At 41.8% G+C, this 14,465-nt stretch overlaps 1 protein-coding gene across 6 annotated transcripts in view; it reads right to left on the reverse strand.

Annotated features, from left to right (window-relative positions):
* MACROD2 (mono-ADP ribosylhydrolase 2) overlaps window positions 1–14,465 on the reverse strand; it is a 920,410-nt gene that overhangs the window by 886,429 nt on the left and 19,516 nt on the right. For 5 of the 6 annotated variants that reach the window (XM_044454670.1, XM_044454671.1, XM_044454666.1 and 2 more), the window contains exon 3: window positions 7,748–7,855. In XM_044454670.1, coding sequence (XP_044310605.1) covers window positions 7,748–7,855 — 108 coding nt within the window. The remainder of the gene's footprint in view (window positions 1–7,747; window positions 7,856–14,465) is intronic. The other variant, XM_044454668.1, reaches the window with a different exon arrangement.

Consider the following 14,465-nt stretch of genomic DNA (forward strand, 5'->3'; position numbering starts at 1 on the left):
TTGACTTGCTGGTAGGACTGGGAGAAAAAAAAAAATCTATCTCAGCCCCAGTGTTTTTGTTTTTCCTTCCTAGAGCTTTGAAGTCTGAAGGTATTCCATCAAAGTTTCTCCAGACAGTGTCGTTAGTTCCCACATGGATGAGAAGGGAGGGATATTTGTCAGTGGGTTGTATAAGTTGTGTGAACTTCTTGGTTATATCTTTAACCTTGGTGCCAGGAAAACAGCATATTTTCTGGGTCATTGCAACATACATATATTTCCATCTCACACAACAGGAAATCTTCCACAACTATCACTCTTCTCTTTTTGTTGTTGCAAACTTTGGTTTCTTTTTCCTTACTTGATTGACCGTCATCTTCTTTTGTTACCTTGAGGGTGGACACTTGTTGCTCCAGTGCTCTCACCTTTTCTTCTAACAGGGCTACTAGTCTGCACTTCTTGTATCTGTATGCCATGCTGCTCTCGGGTAAGAAAACAAACATTGCACAGTTGTTGCAGGTAACCACCACTGTGGAGTCTTCTTGGTCTATTGTTCATGCAACCTTATTGATTCTGTCTTGGGGTGCTGCTATGACAACTGGTGCTTTCTCTTGTTTTTACTAAAGGTTAACATCACGGTCCTACTAGTAAATGGGAGTGTGTTACAAGAACAAGTGTGAGGGGGGAACTAAGGGGAAAGAAAGAAGAGAAAAGACGGGGAAAATGTTAAGGACCTCCCCTCCTTGAACGCCACCTCCAAACTCCTGTTTGCACTTCCTGTTCATTCACTCTGGTCGCTTGGTCCCTGGAAGCTTGGCTGCTTGTATCCTGGGGCCCTAGACCAGATAAGGCAGCTTGCTCTGCTCTGCTCTGCTGCGAATCAGGAACCAGAATGAATCACCCCACACCTACACAACTTCTGCTAGCTGATCAGGCCACTCCCTTTCAGTTAATCAGCAATCAACTAATCAAGAATTTCCCTCCAATAGTATCTTAGAAAACAAAAGAGTGTTTGCTGGGCTAGTGCAGGCCTGTCTCTGCTTTGCCTCTGCCTATTTCTGCCTCCTCTTCCACTACAATTCCACCATCAAGCTCCTGTTTGCTCTCCCTGTTCACTCACTCCAGTAGCTAAGTCCCTAGAAGCTTGGGTGCTTGTATCCCAGACTTGCATTTTTGTATTGTGTGTGTGTGTGTGTGTGTGTGTGTGTGTGTGAGAGAGAGAGAGAGAGAGAGAGAGAGAGAGAGAGAGAGAGAGAGATGCTGTACCTTTTGAAGCCAGCACTCCTTCAGTCGCTCAGCTTCTTTCTCTAACACTTCAGGTGAGGCAACTTCCCATTGGTTCCCCATGAAGAGCCCCTGCCCATGAATACTTCAAGATCCACTACTGTTGAAAGCCTTGGCATAGTCCCCCTATGGAGCCTGGTCGGCTTCTGGCTCCACTGAAATCAGGGATTTCCATGATCTTCAGACTCTGAATTTCAAGCTATTCATCTTGCCCCTAGCCAAGCATGACAACAACACAATACAAAGATACTTCTCACTAGCAAGCTTTCTTGCAAAATATTTGGGTAGGTACACACAGGAGAGCCTGGAGAATCTTGTCCATCTGTTCCTTAGGTGAACTAACAAATGGCAGCATTGACTATTTTCTCTTACACTTACACATAACAGACATTATCTGTTATGATCACTCAGTTTTAGCTTTAAAAATCAAAGATTTCCCAAGTCTTTCCTTTAAAGTGACTTTAAAGTAATGCAATGAAGCAGAGTTGTTCAACCTGACTGTTACTTGGTCTCTAAAGCTTTATGACATTCTCCAAGCATTCCTCCATGTACTCAGGTCGACAGTTACACTTTTGGTTACACAAAAATGTCTTTCACTACACAGCAAAGCACTGCAGATGCACCTAGGGATGAGTTATCTTTTGTATTCAAACAAGAATAGCAAATCCGCTTTCCCCAATAAGATTAGCATAAAAAGCCTTACTTTCAGAATAAACAGGATGAGTAAAACAGGCATATTAGGCTATTGTTTTTATGAGTATAGTGTAAAGCTTTCAATTTTTTAATGTAATTCACTGGTTGGAATTCTACAGTCTAAAAATATTACAACTAAAAGTTTGGGTATAACGATCCTTATCTTCCTTAATATAAACCAAAGAATACCTCCAAAGCTCTCAAAAATGGAAGATGGCCCTCTTGGAAGGCACAGGGAACTGATTTGATTTTTACCTATCTCCTTACAAACAAACAAAAAATGGCGGGGTGACACACAAGAATTGCAGGCTGGCCACATTAGGAGAGAAAACTGCTGAAATCCCTATGCAGAAGTCCTAGTAACCAGTATTTTTCTCAGCTACAAAGACACACCATGATTATGGTCTAAAATTCCTCCTCTGATTAGACATTGTCCAAGTGTAAAAAAGTTAAAAACATGCATAGGTTGTTATACAATCATCACCAAAGAATAAGTACAATATGCTCAGCATGTGTGTGAAAACTGGCATTAACTAAACAATTTTTATAATTGGGCTAAAATCTGGTTGTTGCTCAGCTGCAAGGTATTAACTGAGAAAAGGGGGTTGGCAGAAAGCCTTACACAAAGACTGGGGATGGAAAGAGCTGCAAGAAAGATAAGCAAAAGAATTCTGGAAGCTCCTTTAGGACTAAACAGCTAAAGGGCAGTGTACCATTCCATAATGCCTTGAACTAGTAGCTACTACATCATTACATATTTCACAAAAAGACACACTTTGTCTTTTATGAAATGCATCCATCCATCAAATTAGTTATTCAACACTTCAACACTTCTCTTCAGAATAAAGAGACAAGCACTGGGTTTAATGAGCAACAACTTGAGCTATTTGTTCATTGCAAAGCCCAACATAAATCAATGAATTTCTCTAAATAGTGGGTGCCCTAAAGACTGAGGTAGAAGAGATTCTCTACCTACAGAATTCCTCAGCAAGCTTTCCTGGCTCTCCTTCACATTAAAGTGCCTAAACAGTCTGCCCACCGCAACATCTTTGAGCCATCTGACTTGGTATGGTTGAGACTGTCCAGCTCAAATGGGAGGTCCTGTTTCTGTCCTCCCTAGGCTTGAAAGTGGCTGGCTCAAGGAAGCAGGTCTTGCTCGTGATCAAGCCCTCAGGGGACACATCATGTTGGCAATTTTGTCTTCTTTCCACTGATACAGCACCTGTCACAAGAGGGCGCAAGCCTCTGTTTAGTTTCCGTACTTCCACAAAGCAGCAACACCAATCCTTGAGATCTGCTGCAATGCCAAGGAAAATTATGCCTGCCTTATACACATTTCCAAGAAAAGGGGTTTCACATTAAGAAGGGGTAGCTAAATGGTGTGGCAAAGTTTCTAAATATGTGTGAAATTTGAATGTCCTGACCCAAAGGAGAAGGGTAGATCTTGCAACCTACTTGCACCCTTTGAAACTGAAGTATCAGAAGGAACAGAAGGTTCTAATTTTGCTTCTCCCAGCTAACCACACACATGGTTGAAACAGCAAGCAGAGAAATTTTATCCATCAGATAGAACTGTTATCACATTTTAAAAGAACTGCTGGATTAGAAATAAAGAAAACATTTTCTGTGCATGAGGACAAAAAAATGCTAGGTGGGTTTGATTGTTGCACGACTCCTGCTGTGTTTGACTCAGGCCCACCTAGTCTAACCATCTACTTGCAGCAATGGGCAATCAGACACCTCAAGAACAAGCCAAGCATGAGGGCGATACTTTTGCACACTTTGTCCTTAGGTATTGGGATATACATGACCTCTGACAGTGAACATTCCTCTTCATCATCATAGTGACAGGACAGGTTTCCATAGGCAAAGCAGAAAGAAGCAGCTTTGGGTGGGCAGAGCTGAGGGGAGGCATTGGAAACAGCTTGGCCAATTGAGTAAGACTTGTGCTATGTGCACATGCACACATGCACCTTTATGAGTGTGCATTCTTACTCCATCTCTCCCACACAGCCTTTCACTCTTCAACACTGATGCAATATTTCAATAGGCCAGCTCAACCCAACATTATTGGGCATGCTTCTGAATTAATTTCCTCCCAGAAAGCTACAAGAAGAAAATTTTAACTGTGTGATAAATTAAGTTGCCAAATGAAATGGATTAGCAATCAGTGATAGGCTGTCAGATCAATTTCAGATTTAAATGCCTCCTTTCCCCTCACCTGTTCATTAAGCTCTAGATTCATGGCAACTTCAGTGACTGATTACGCATTAACAAGCTGTTCATGTGGGAGGGTGTAGCTCAGTTAGTCAACAGACTATACTAACACATTCATTTAAACATAATTCATGGCTAATATATTCAGTTCACAATTCCAATATATGAACACCCTACCTCTACCTTGAAGTTTAATTTTTGGCTTGACAGGGATGTGACACTTCATAAAATTAAAATGCAACAAACCAAACCAGAAAGTCCTCGAAGGTCAACGGAAACAGTAGAAACGGTGAAGCAGTAAAACTTTCTGCCCTATCCAGTTTAATAATAAGGGTGCTGTTTTAAAAGTGCTGTGTCAACAGTAGAGTTACTCAACGAATTATCATAATCCTTTCTTTTCACTAGCTGAATTTTACAAAGCAGTATTAAAATTGTTTTTCACATGAAACCTTTAGGTTATAATGATGGAAGTAAGCCTTGAACTTACATCCAAACAGGCATGGCATACAACTGCACCGTTAGTGTATTTTTGGGAAACACAGCATATATTATATACAATAAATGTTTCAGGTAACACTGTTCAAAGTTTATACCTATGCCAACTACCATCATTATTATTGAAGATGTGAAATGAATCCTCATCAGGAAAGCAAATTAGAATTCACACTGTAGCTTCCAAGTGATTTACCTGCCATGAAGCTTCAATTCTTGCAACTACAGCTGCCCAACAAGAGTGATCTGTCTTCATTATCTCAGTGCACAGGAGCCAATAAGAAAGCAGGACTCAAGTGAATGACTCGCACCCCATAGATTCAGAATTGTAAAGGTGAGGAAAGTTACTTTTCTGTTTTTCAGTGTGACCTACCATTGAGAAGAAATGGGCCAAGGAAAGCATATTGGTTCTCAAATAAGATTTACATTGTTTTCCACTATCTAGGAGGTAAGGATAAACCTTTGGAGCAAGGAATGAGGATACATTTAGTAGAGCAGCTCTTACCTGCTCCATGTTTATTGGTTATGGATAGCTCCATAAGAAGTGAAGCAATAAAACTCCCTGAAAAATCAGGGAGCAGAGGATAGAGCATTCGGTTCTGGTAGAAGGAACACAGAGGTGGGAGCTCAGCCTGTATTAGGTATTTGCTGTCACCTAGATATACTATAACACCATGGCCAGAATCTAAGAAAATCCTTGAATAGAGAGCGTACACATACACAGGGCTGCAAGATGTGTCCTCACACACACACACACACACCTCAGATGAATTGCCTTGCACTGTTTAGAAAGCTCCCAAACCCCAAGCCCAGCTTCTCAGGGTCAAGCAATGGCAGCAGGCAGAGGGGTATCTAAAAAGCCCCGTGGAAGTCTGCAGACCTTTCAGATCTATCCATACAGTTTCTGGAGACAGTACAGCTACCAGGGACTAAGGAGTTATATCTGAGGTTAGTCACACTCAGGTCTCATTGATCCCAATGAGTCTAATCCAAGTAGGACTAACACTGGATATAGTACAGGGGCTACAAGACAAGCAGGGACGATGTGTGGAATGGTCAAGGGAACCCAAGAGGGAAATTTCTATTAAGGTGTTGGTGGGCTGGCTTTTGTTACAGATATGAAATGGGCTGTAATAATTGTGAAAATGAGACCAGAGAAAACTACTAGGCATGGAGCACTATGGTCAGTCAAAGTGGGTGGGACCCTATGCATTTTTTAAAGAATGGCTTAGTAATTGAGTTGGAGATACTCAGCAAATAAAAAAGACACACAGTTGGCACAAAAACATATTCAAGAAACAGGAGAAGAAAGACATTTATGAGATTATGTAGTGGATGATACAGGAAGACGAAAAGGAATTCTTTTTGCTTTGCTGCTACTCTCGTTAACAGTTTGGTTAATATGTACATAGAATTCCCACCACCTCTCCAACTGAAGAAACACTATGAACTACACTTGAGATTGGGAAATCCTGACTAATTTTGAATGCAGCATGATTGCTGTTACCCATTACACATAATATCTCTTGAAGGACTAGAAACTTGAAGTGAACAAGACAACAAATTCCTCTGTTTCTACATTTCTCTTACTTTTAAGGGACTGGAACAATTATAAGCATTAATGACAACATAACCAGAGTTCTAGGTCACCACAATGGTCTGAAAATGTCTGATGAGAAAGACAGTAGATGTTTCATATTTCTTCTCTGCCAAGAAATAGTTCATAAAAGCAGAATCATCACATACATAACCTAATGCCCTCTACTAGCAAACCCTGGTGATTGAGTGCCCATCAGCTTTGAGGTGAAATCACCCAATAATAATTGGAAAGATATGCAGAAACCAATAAATTTGGGAACTAAGGGCATAACCCAATGCAAATGTATTCCAAAATAAAAAAAAAGTCTACAACTTCCACCATGTCCAACCAGCATCATTTTTTCTAATATCTAAACTTGTTGTAAGCCATCCCAAGATGTCAGTGGCTGGACAAGGTACGAAAGTTTTAAATAAAATATGATGGTGCCTGAGAAGTCTAAATCTAAATGAAACCATTTGCAAGTACTTGTTCCTTCCCTGGCTCACAAATGTGTCCCCATTCACTCCCCATTTGCTCTTCTCCACAGCGCTGTCTCTTCCCTTGCAGCCTCTGAACTAACTGTAATTGGTGTGGTATTGGCCTGGTATATTCACTTGCCTTAAGTAGTGCAAAGCTATCCAAAGAAATCATTGCTTCACACAGTTTTGCAAACTATATGTTTGGTTTGAGTTACGGCATCAAGGGCATTCTTCCTGACCAAAGTTATCCAGAATTAAGTGGTGGCACCAAACCATGGGTTGTTTGATCACTTAAACCAAATTTAAGTTTCCTTATGGGTGCAAAAATAGAAGCTTAGTAGTGCAGCAGTGTGGATATGATTCCCACTGCCATGGGCCACAATATCCCCCCTTTTCCCCACATTTGAGATTGCATTGATTATTCCTTATGTCTGATTATTATGAAATATATGAAGAAAACAAACTGAAGATTTCTTCATTTATAATAAATTGGTATCTCCTTTAGCTTTTTCCAGAAAGCAGAAGGGATAAAAAATAAATATTATTGAGAATGCATAAATACGTATTTAGAAAAACAAACAAAGGAAATGACAATGCTGAACCTTGTGAGCAGCTATTAAAACCTTGTTTCATCAAATAAGAAAAGTTTCTAAAAGCTATCCACTGCAACAAGCCTTGGCCACAGCTCCCAAACAAGCACCCTGGCAATGCCCAGTGAAATCTGTAGCAATCAAATCTGGAGTAGAGGTAGTAGACCAGTCTCATGTACAGTTCACTGCCCTCCTCTTGACCAACAGAAACTGACAGGCATTAAGAAGATTGACAAGATCTTTCTACATTAGCTTAATTCATGTTCTCAACATATGGATTTTCTTGGCACACCATTTGCAATACTGCAATACAGTAGCTTTCTATTTTGTGACCAATGAGTACATCCAGTTCTGCACATACACATTATCCAGGTATGTTTTGCTGAACACGTGTTTAAAACTTAATATGTTGCATGTAACACTTCAGAACCTACCAGCATTAACTATGGCATCAATCTCAAGCACCGTGATATCGCCTCTGTAGAGGGAGACTTTCTCACTCAGACTTTTCTGCACTGGCAAAGCTTCTTTAGTGTTTTCTTCTGGAAGAAAAAGGAAATGGTTTTATACACACAACACCTGTAGCACCACACAATGGAAAATGAAAACCACAGTGTATATGAGAGAATGCTTGTACTGTTTTTTTTAAAAGATTTATTTATTTAAAGCTTTTCTAGACTGTCCCTTACTGTGGTCTTGGGATGGATTAATAATGAGACAAAATAAAATAGAACACAGCATCAGATTAATGCTATAACTATTAGAAAAAAGACTACTGATTTGTACACTTTAATCACCAAACTAATATATTAGTGGCATGCAATTATTAATTTTGAATGCCTATATGCATACAAAACAGTCTTATATTATTAAGTATCTTTTGTAGGCTCCACCAGTCTGGTGCCCTCCAACTCCAGCATCTCTCAGTTGGCATGGTAGGGAAAAGTTGGTCTACTGGATTTTCAAAGTCTCAGAGACAAACTAGCCATGGCATTAGGAAGCTCATGATTCAGATTGTCAGGTCTAGCTGTTCTAATGGTTGCAAGCAGCTACAGACTTGCAAGGTTCAGCAGTCCTGCTGTCTCAACTACCAAGCCACCAGGGGGAACTACATCACTCTATAGCCACTGACACATATTGCAGGCAGCTTTTAAGCAATAAAAGCAGTCATGGGTGGGCAGGTCAGTGGTGGTTGGTTGAGTCCAATGACAATAAAGCAGTTTTGCTTTTTGAAAAAATGGATCAGTTTCATTAGTTATTTGTGCACATCAGGACTAGTGAAATTAATGTGATTCTCTAGGTTACCTTGGGTTCTATCCTGTGTTATTTCAGTGAGTCTCCTTTAAATAGATCTAACACTGGGTAAAATCAATAATCACTACATTTGCATTGTTTGCCAATACAGTGGTACCTCGGCTCACGAACTTAATCTGTTCCATGACTCTGGTCACGACTTGAATTGGTTGCGAGCCAAGTCAAATTTCCCCATAAGGTTCAATGTAAATAAGGTTAATCTGTTCTGTAAATATTTTTTTAATCACAAAAATTTGAAACAAAGTGACAAAGAACAACAAAGTAACAAAGTACAGTACATTGGAAAACACTAACCTAGGTCGGGAGGGGGGTTACTGTTTGGAGGGAGAGTCCCCCTCCATAAGGACATTGGGGAGATCTCTTTCAGGGGTTTCCTCTCTTGTCTCTTAGCTGCAGGGTCAATTTTGGCAAAAAAAAATCTGCACTTTCTTGTCACCTTCATTACCACTCTGCATGATTTTACCACCATGCTTGCTCTGCACTTTCTTTGGAGCCATTATTCAATAAGCTTCACAGCAAGTGACCACAGCAACCTCTGTCTGCAACCACGAGCGGGGAAGATGGCCACGATCACGATCGTGCTCAGGGGGGTGGGGAGACGGCCACAATCATGGTCATCACCCAATACGGAGTTCGCAAGCAGAGGCAATTTTTTCCCAAAACGTCTGTTCATGACCCGATCTGGTCGTGAACTGGAGTGTTCGTGAGCCGAGGTACCACTGTTATATTACAGTTCACCTTGTGATCATTTCCAGTGTACACATATGGCTGCTTTATCTATTTTTCCACCCCACTTAAAAACAAATAAAAACACACACCTCGCCTAATTTTGTGAAGTTCAACAAAGCACAATAATGGAAAATATAATCTCCAGGTGTTGTGATTGTGTTATCATATATATTTTTCTCTCTGAAGACAATGACCAACTTATTTATTTCAGGTATTTATACCCTGCCTATGAACCAGAGCTCTCAGAGCAGCTTAGAATACAATAAAAACACATTAACAGACAAAAGCAAAAATAACTAAATAACTAATATAAACTGTAATGATGTAACATATGAGGGAGGAGTTCCACCTGGCCCACAGGAGTTCCAGGTGGCACTGGGCTTTCAAACTTTTGGGCTGCAAATCACAGAGAGAACGACTCTGGCCTAGAAATGGGTGAAGCAGCCAAATGGCATCCTTTGCAGGGCCAGGTACTTTTCCTAGGCTACTGTTGCTGCTTCCACCTCTCACAGCTCCTGGTGACTAATACGAGAGATGCTGGAGGAGCAAACTTCCACCCACCTTTCCACCAGACATTCCAGTTATCACCCTGCCTCTGCATCTCTCACAAAGATTAAATAGTCTCAGCTATAGTACGATGAATGTATTTTGGTGGGAACTACAAACTGATGACAAGGAGTCCTGCTACACAGGTTTCCAAGAACAGACTGGCTTTTCCTACAGCTTCAACACATCACCCAATTGAAAGCATCACTGTTTATTGAACTCCAAATATGTTACGACTTTTTTGAAAACATCAGCTGTGGCTAACTTTAGTGGAGCATAGGGAAAACAACAATTCACGGGTGTGGGTGCTTTTGTGAGCAGGTCTCTCCCACCCTCTTTTCCTCTCCAGAAGATTTAAACAAGAACTTAGAAGCACAATCTTTTTGTCAGAGCTTAATCAGTTACAGCACAGTACAAATCAGAACACAGAACATAGAAACTCGCTAGTCAGATGGGGCCTCCTGGGCCATTTAGTCTAACCCCCGACTCCGGCTGGCTCCACTCATGACATGCCCACCATATGTATGTCCAACCTATCCTCGAACACATACTCCGCGCGCTGCGCGACCACACACACCAATCCCAAGCCGAGCAGCAGCAGCAGCACCCTCACTATCTCACTAGCAGAGAGCAGACACAAAAGCAGCCTGCAGGCACTATGTTAATGATGTTTGCTGCTGATCTGCTATGATTCAAAATTGCTTCGTAAAATCCATTGGAAAAAAAGGTGCTGGAACACCGTTCCAGTGCGTTCGGTGACAAAAAAAGCCCTGGGTAGGACAGAGGACTTTCAAGCAGTTGTGGCATGTGCAAGAGTAGTCATCATTGCTGCTGCATCACTTCTTTCATTCCAGAATTGTAAAGCAGCAGCTGCTGCTGCTACCCTTTATTTTAAAAATTTAGGCCTCCTTAATGGTGAAACAAATGTATAGAATATGAGTCAACCTTGAGTAGAATAAGGGGTGCCTTTGGCTGCCATCTTTGCCCAAATGGGCTGTCAAGAGGAAGGTCCCACAAGAAATTCAACAGTGCTGGCTTTAGGTGAGAAGAAACCGGTCCCTCTTTTTGCCCCAGTCTTCTACTACTACCTGAGTTCATAATGGGAGTAGAGAATGAAGTGCATGCCAGGGGAAGGAGGAGTATTGGAACAATGGTAAAAAGACTTCAAGTACAACAACTGAATGGATTTCTACTTAGTGCTGCAGTGCACACTACAAGGGCACAGTCTCATTGTGCACCATTAAAATGGCCTAGTAAGTTGTGGTAGCCAATGTAACATCTGCATTTCCCAAGAATCCCCAGAATTCTTTACTGCTATCTCACGCTGGGCCTTTTCTAGCTCTTGACTCATACCCTCCACCCAACATGCGAGTGATGCAGAAATGCAGTATCTGCAGCAATTGCTCAGATAAGCTATACAAGAGATCAAGACTAACGGGCTGAAGCTGGGCTTACTGCATTACAAAACAACCTACTCTACACTCTACCACAGGGGGATGTTATGTTAACCTCCTGATGTTTTAGGCCTAGAACTCCCATTAACCCTAACCAGCATAACCAAGAGAGAATCACCAGGTGCCTACTCCAGCTTTATTGTCCTAACCTTTTGTGGATGTGGATATGGAAAAGTGGAAAAGCAATGCTTACATACGAGTATCTGTCCTACTGTTTGTGGTCAATCTTGTGTTCTGGTTTAACTGACACACAACAAATATGGCAATGTAAACAAATAAGGAGAAAACACTGTTTTTCTACCTATAAACAGATTATATTCTGATCAACTTTTTAAAAAGCTGTGTATAAGTAAATATGGATTATAATAATTTGCAAATCAATTTTATTTATGGAATTGTGCATACTTTTCCAAAGGCAATTCCAGTGTATAAAATGCTTTACAGTTTTCATCAATACATCAATCCTCCTATGTAGGTTATATGGAAGTTTACTTATTAAATTTCTAGCCTACCCTGTTAGCCACATGTCTCCCTGGGCAGGTTACAAAAATAAAAGCATACACACAGTGTAAAACACAAAAAATCTATTCACAAAAAAAAACAGTGAGACAAAAAATAAATACATACCCACCGTAACTTAACAAAACTAGTGATAGCTTTATTTACTGCAACAGGACAACTTGGTTGATCCAAATAAATATTTATTGACTGAATATGCCTGCCTCCATGACCTAATCTGCATATAATTGTGTGTTAATTAACATGCCAAATGTGAGCTGCCTCTGCTATCTAACCTCCCATCAGGCTCCAGAGATGTTGCTCCATGAGGTCCAGGCGCTATGGGCTATGAGCTAGTTAATCCACAATTAACCTACAACAAATTTTACTGGAACCTGTGGGTTGTTTAGCCCATGATTACTCCCAGTGTCCAGGTTCCAAAGTCATGGAACGACCTCCAATCAGCTTGACTAGAGGGTGCATGATCAAAATGGTGAAAGCTGTAGAGAGTAGGCCTATCTCTCACTCAATGCAGGCTGTTCAGACAGACCTACGTTGGATTCTGAGGAGGTAGTGGAACAAGGCATGGGGCCAAGGGCTTTACAGTTTCAAGGTCACCTAATGAAGTTTCTCAGGCACAACATGAAAAGCAGGCTACTTTGGAAGGAATGGGAGGATTTTCAGAAGGAGTGGAGGAGTAGAGCCAAGACCTGGTCCTTGACCCAGTAAGGAGGCACTGGAAGAAAGGAGGTATGCAGCAGGAGGGGCTCTGCTGTTCAAACTGACTTGTTCTCCAGCAGAAAGTGTCACCCTGAGGGTGAAGCCAGAAGCTTTCCTGAAAGGGAAGGACAGGGGAAGTTTCTAGTTTGGATTCAGCTCTTTACATGGGCAGATGCTTCTTCCGCAACGCTCTCAGTAGAGTTCATACTGTTCTGCCAACTATTCTATTTCAGTGAACGAACAGCACTTCAAAGGACTGTCTTGATTTTGAACCCAGAAGGAAGAATTAAATGAACCAACTCATGACAGGCTGAATCCAAACTCAAAACTAGCAATGATGCATTTAACAATGTGTGTGATTTGGGCCAATTCAGCCTTCATTGCATACCCTACTGGACACAACTACAATTAAAGGGGTATATCTGCTTGAATAAGTTGTAGGTGGATAGGAATTGGCACCTTCAAAGCAGCATGGAAAGGTTTATGCATCAAAGAGAAGGCTCAATCTGTTCAATTATTGCAAACAGTTTTTGTTTGGACTTCAGAAGTGTTTTTTCAGACTTCTATCTTTATATAATTTGAGAAAGCATGGACAGAATAGACTTACAAAACTATTTATACACTCTTCATATTGTTGGTGTATTGCATTTTGAGTGGGATAGACAACATTTGAAACCAAAGGTTCTTTTCTTTACTGCAAGGTTTTGTTTCTTAATTAGACTGCAGCTGTTCAACTGGCAAGGGAAGATGACCAAGTCTATCTATCTATCTATCTATCTATCTAAAATATTTATATGCCATCCTGTTGCAAAAAGCCTCAGGACGGCTTACAGCATAAAATACAACATAAATTCCCGACCCACACTGGCTGCAGTTAAAAACATAGAAAAGACAATATTGAAACTTATTAAAGTATCACTGGAATAAAAAGGTCTTAACCTGGCGCCAAAAAACAAATAACGACGGCGCCAGGCGGACCTCTCTGGGGAGCACATTCCATAGATGGAGCGCCACCGCAGAGAAAGCCCTCCTCCGGGTACTTTGCCTCCTATTATCTTTCATGGAGGGTTCCCGGAGGAGGGCCTCTGCTGCCGATCTCAGGGGGCGGGAGGGGAAATATGGAAGAAGGCGTTCCTTTAGGTATCCAGGTCCCAAGCCGTTAAGGGCTTTATAGGTAATAACCAGCACCTTGAATTGAGCCCGGACTTCAATGGGGAGCCAGTGAAGCTGGTAGAGGACTGGGGTTATATGAGAATAATGCCCAGTCCCTGTCAGCAACCTGGCTGCTCTGTTTTGCACCATCTGAAGTATCCAGACTGTCTTCAGGGGCAGCCCCATGTAGAGCGCGTCACAGAAATCCAACTGGGAAGTAACCAATGCATGCGTCACTGTCGCTAGGCAGTCTTCCTCCAGGTAGGGACACAGCTGATGGATTAGCCAAAGCTGAAGGAAAGCACTCCTTGCTACCGTGGTCACCTGAGCTTCCAGGGACAGCTCTGGGTCGAGGAGCACTGCCAAGCTGCAGACCCTGTCCTTTAGAGGGAGTGCAACCCCATCCAGGGCAAGGTCCAGGCCACCTACTCAGGAGCTCGATTCACCCACCAACAGGACTTCCATCTTGTCTGGATTAAGTTTCAGTTTACTGGCCCTCATCCAGCCCATTACCTTGGCCAGGAGCCGGTTCAGCACAGCCACTGCCTCACCTGGATCGGTTGAAAAAGAGAGGTAGAGCTGGGTATCATCAGCATACTGACGATTCTGCAGCCCACACCTCCTGATGACCTCTTCCAGTGATTTCATGTAGATGTTAAATAGCAAGGGGGACAAGATGGAACCCTGCGGAACTCCACGGCATAGCTGCCATGGCGCAGAGCCATAGTCCCCCAGCACC

The sequence above is a fragment of the Varanus komodoensis genome, unplaced genomic scaffold, assembly GCF_004798865.1.
Source record: "Varanus komodoensis strain SLA01 unplaced genomic scaffold, ASM479886v1 scaffold7_3, whole genome shotgun sequence".
NCBI lineage: Eukaryota > Metazoa > Chordata > Lepidosauria > Squamata > Varanidae > Varanus > Varanus komodoensis.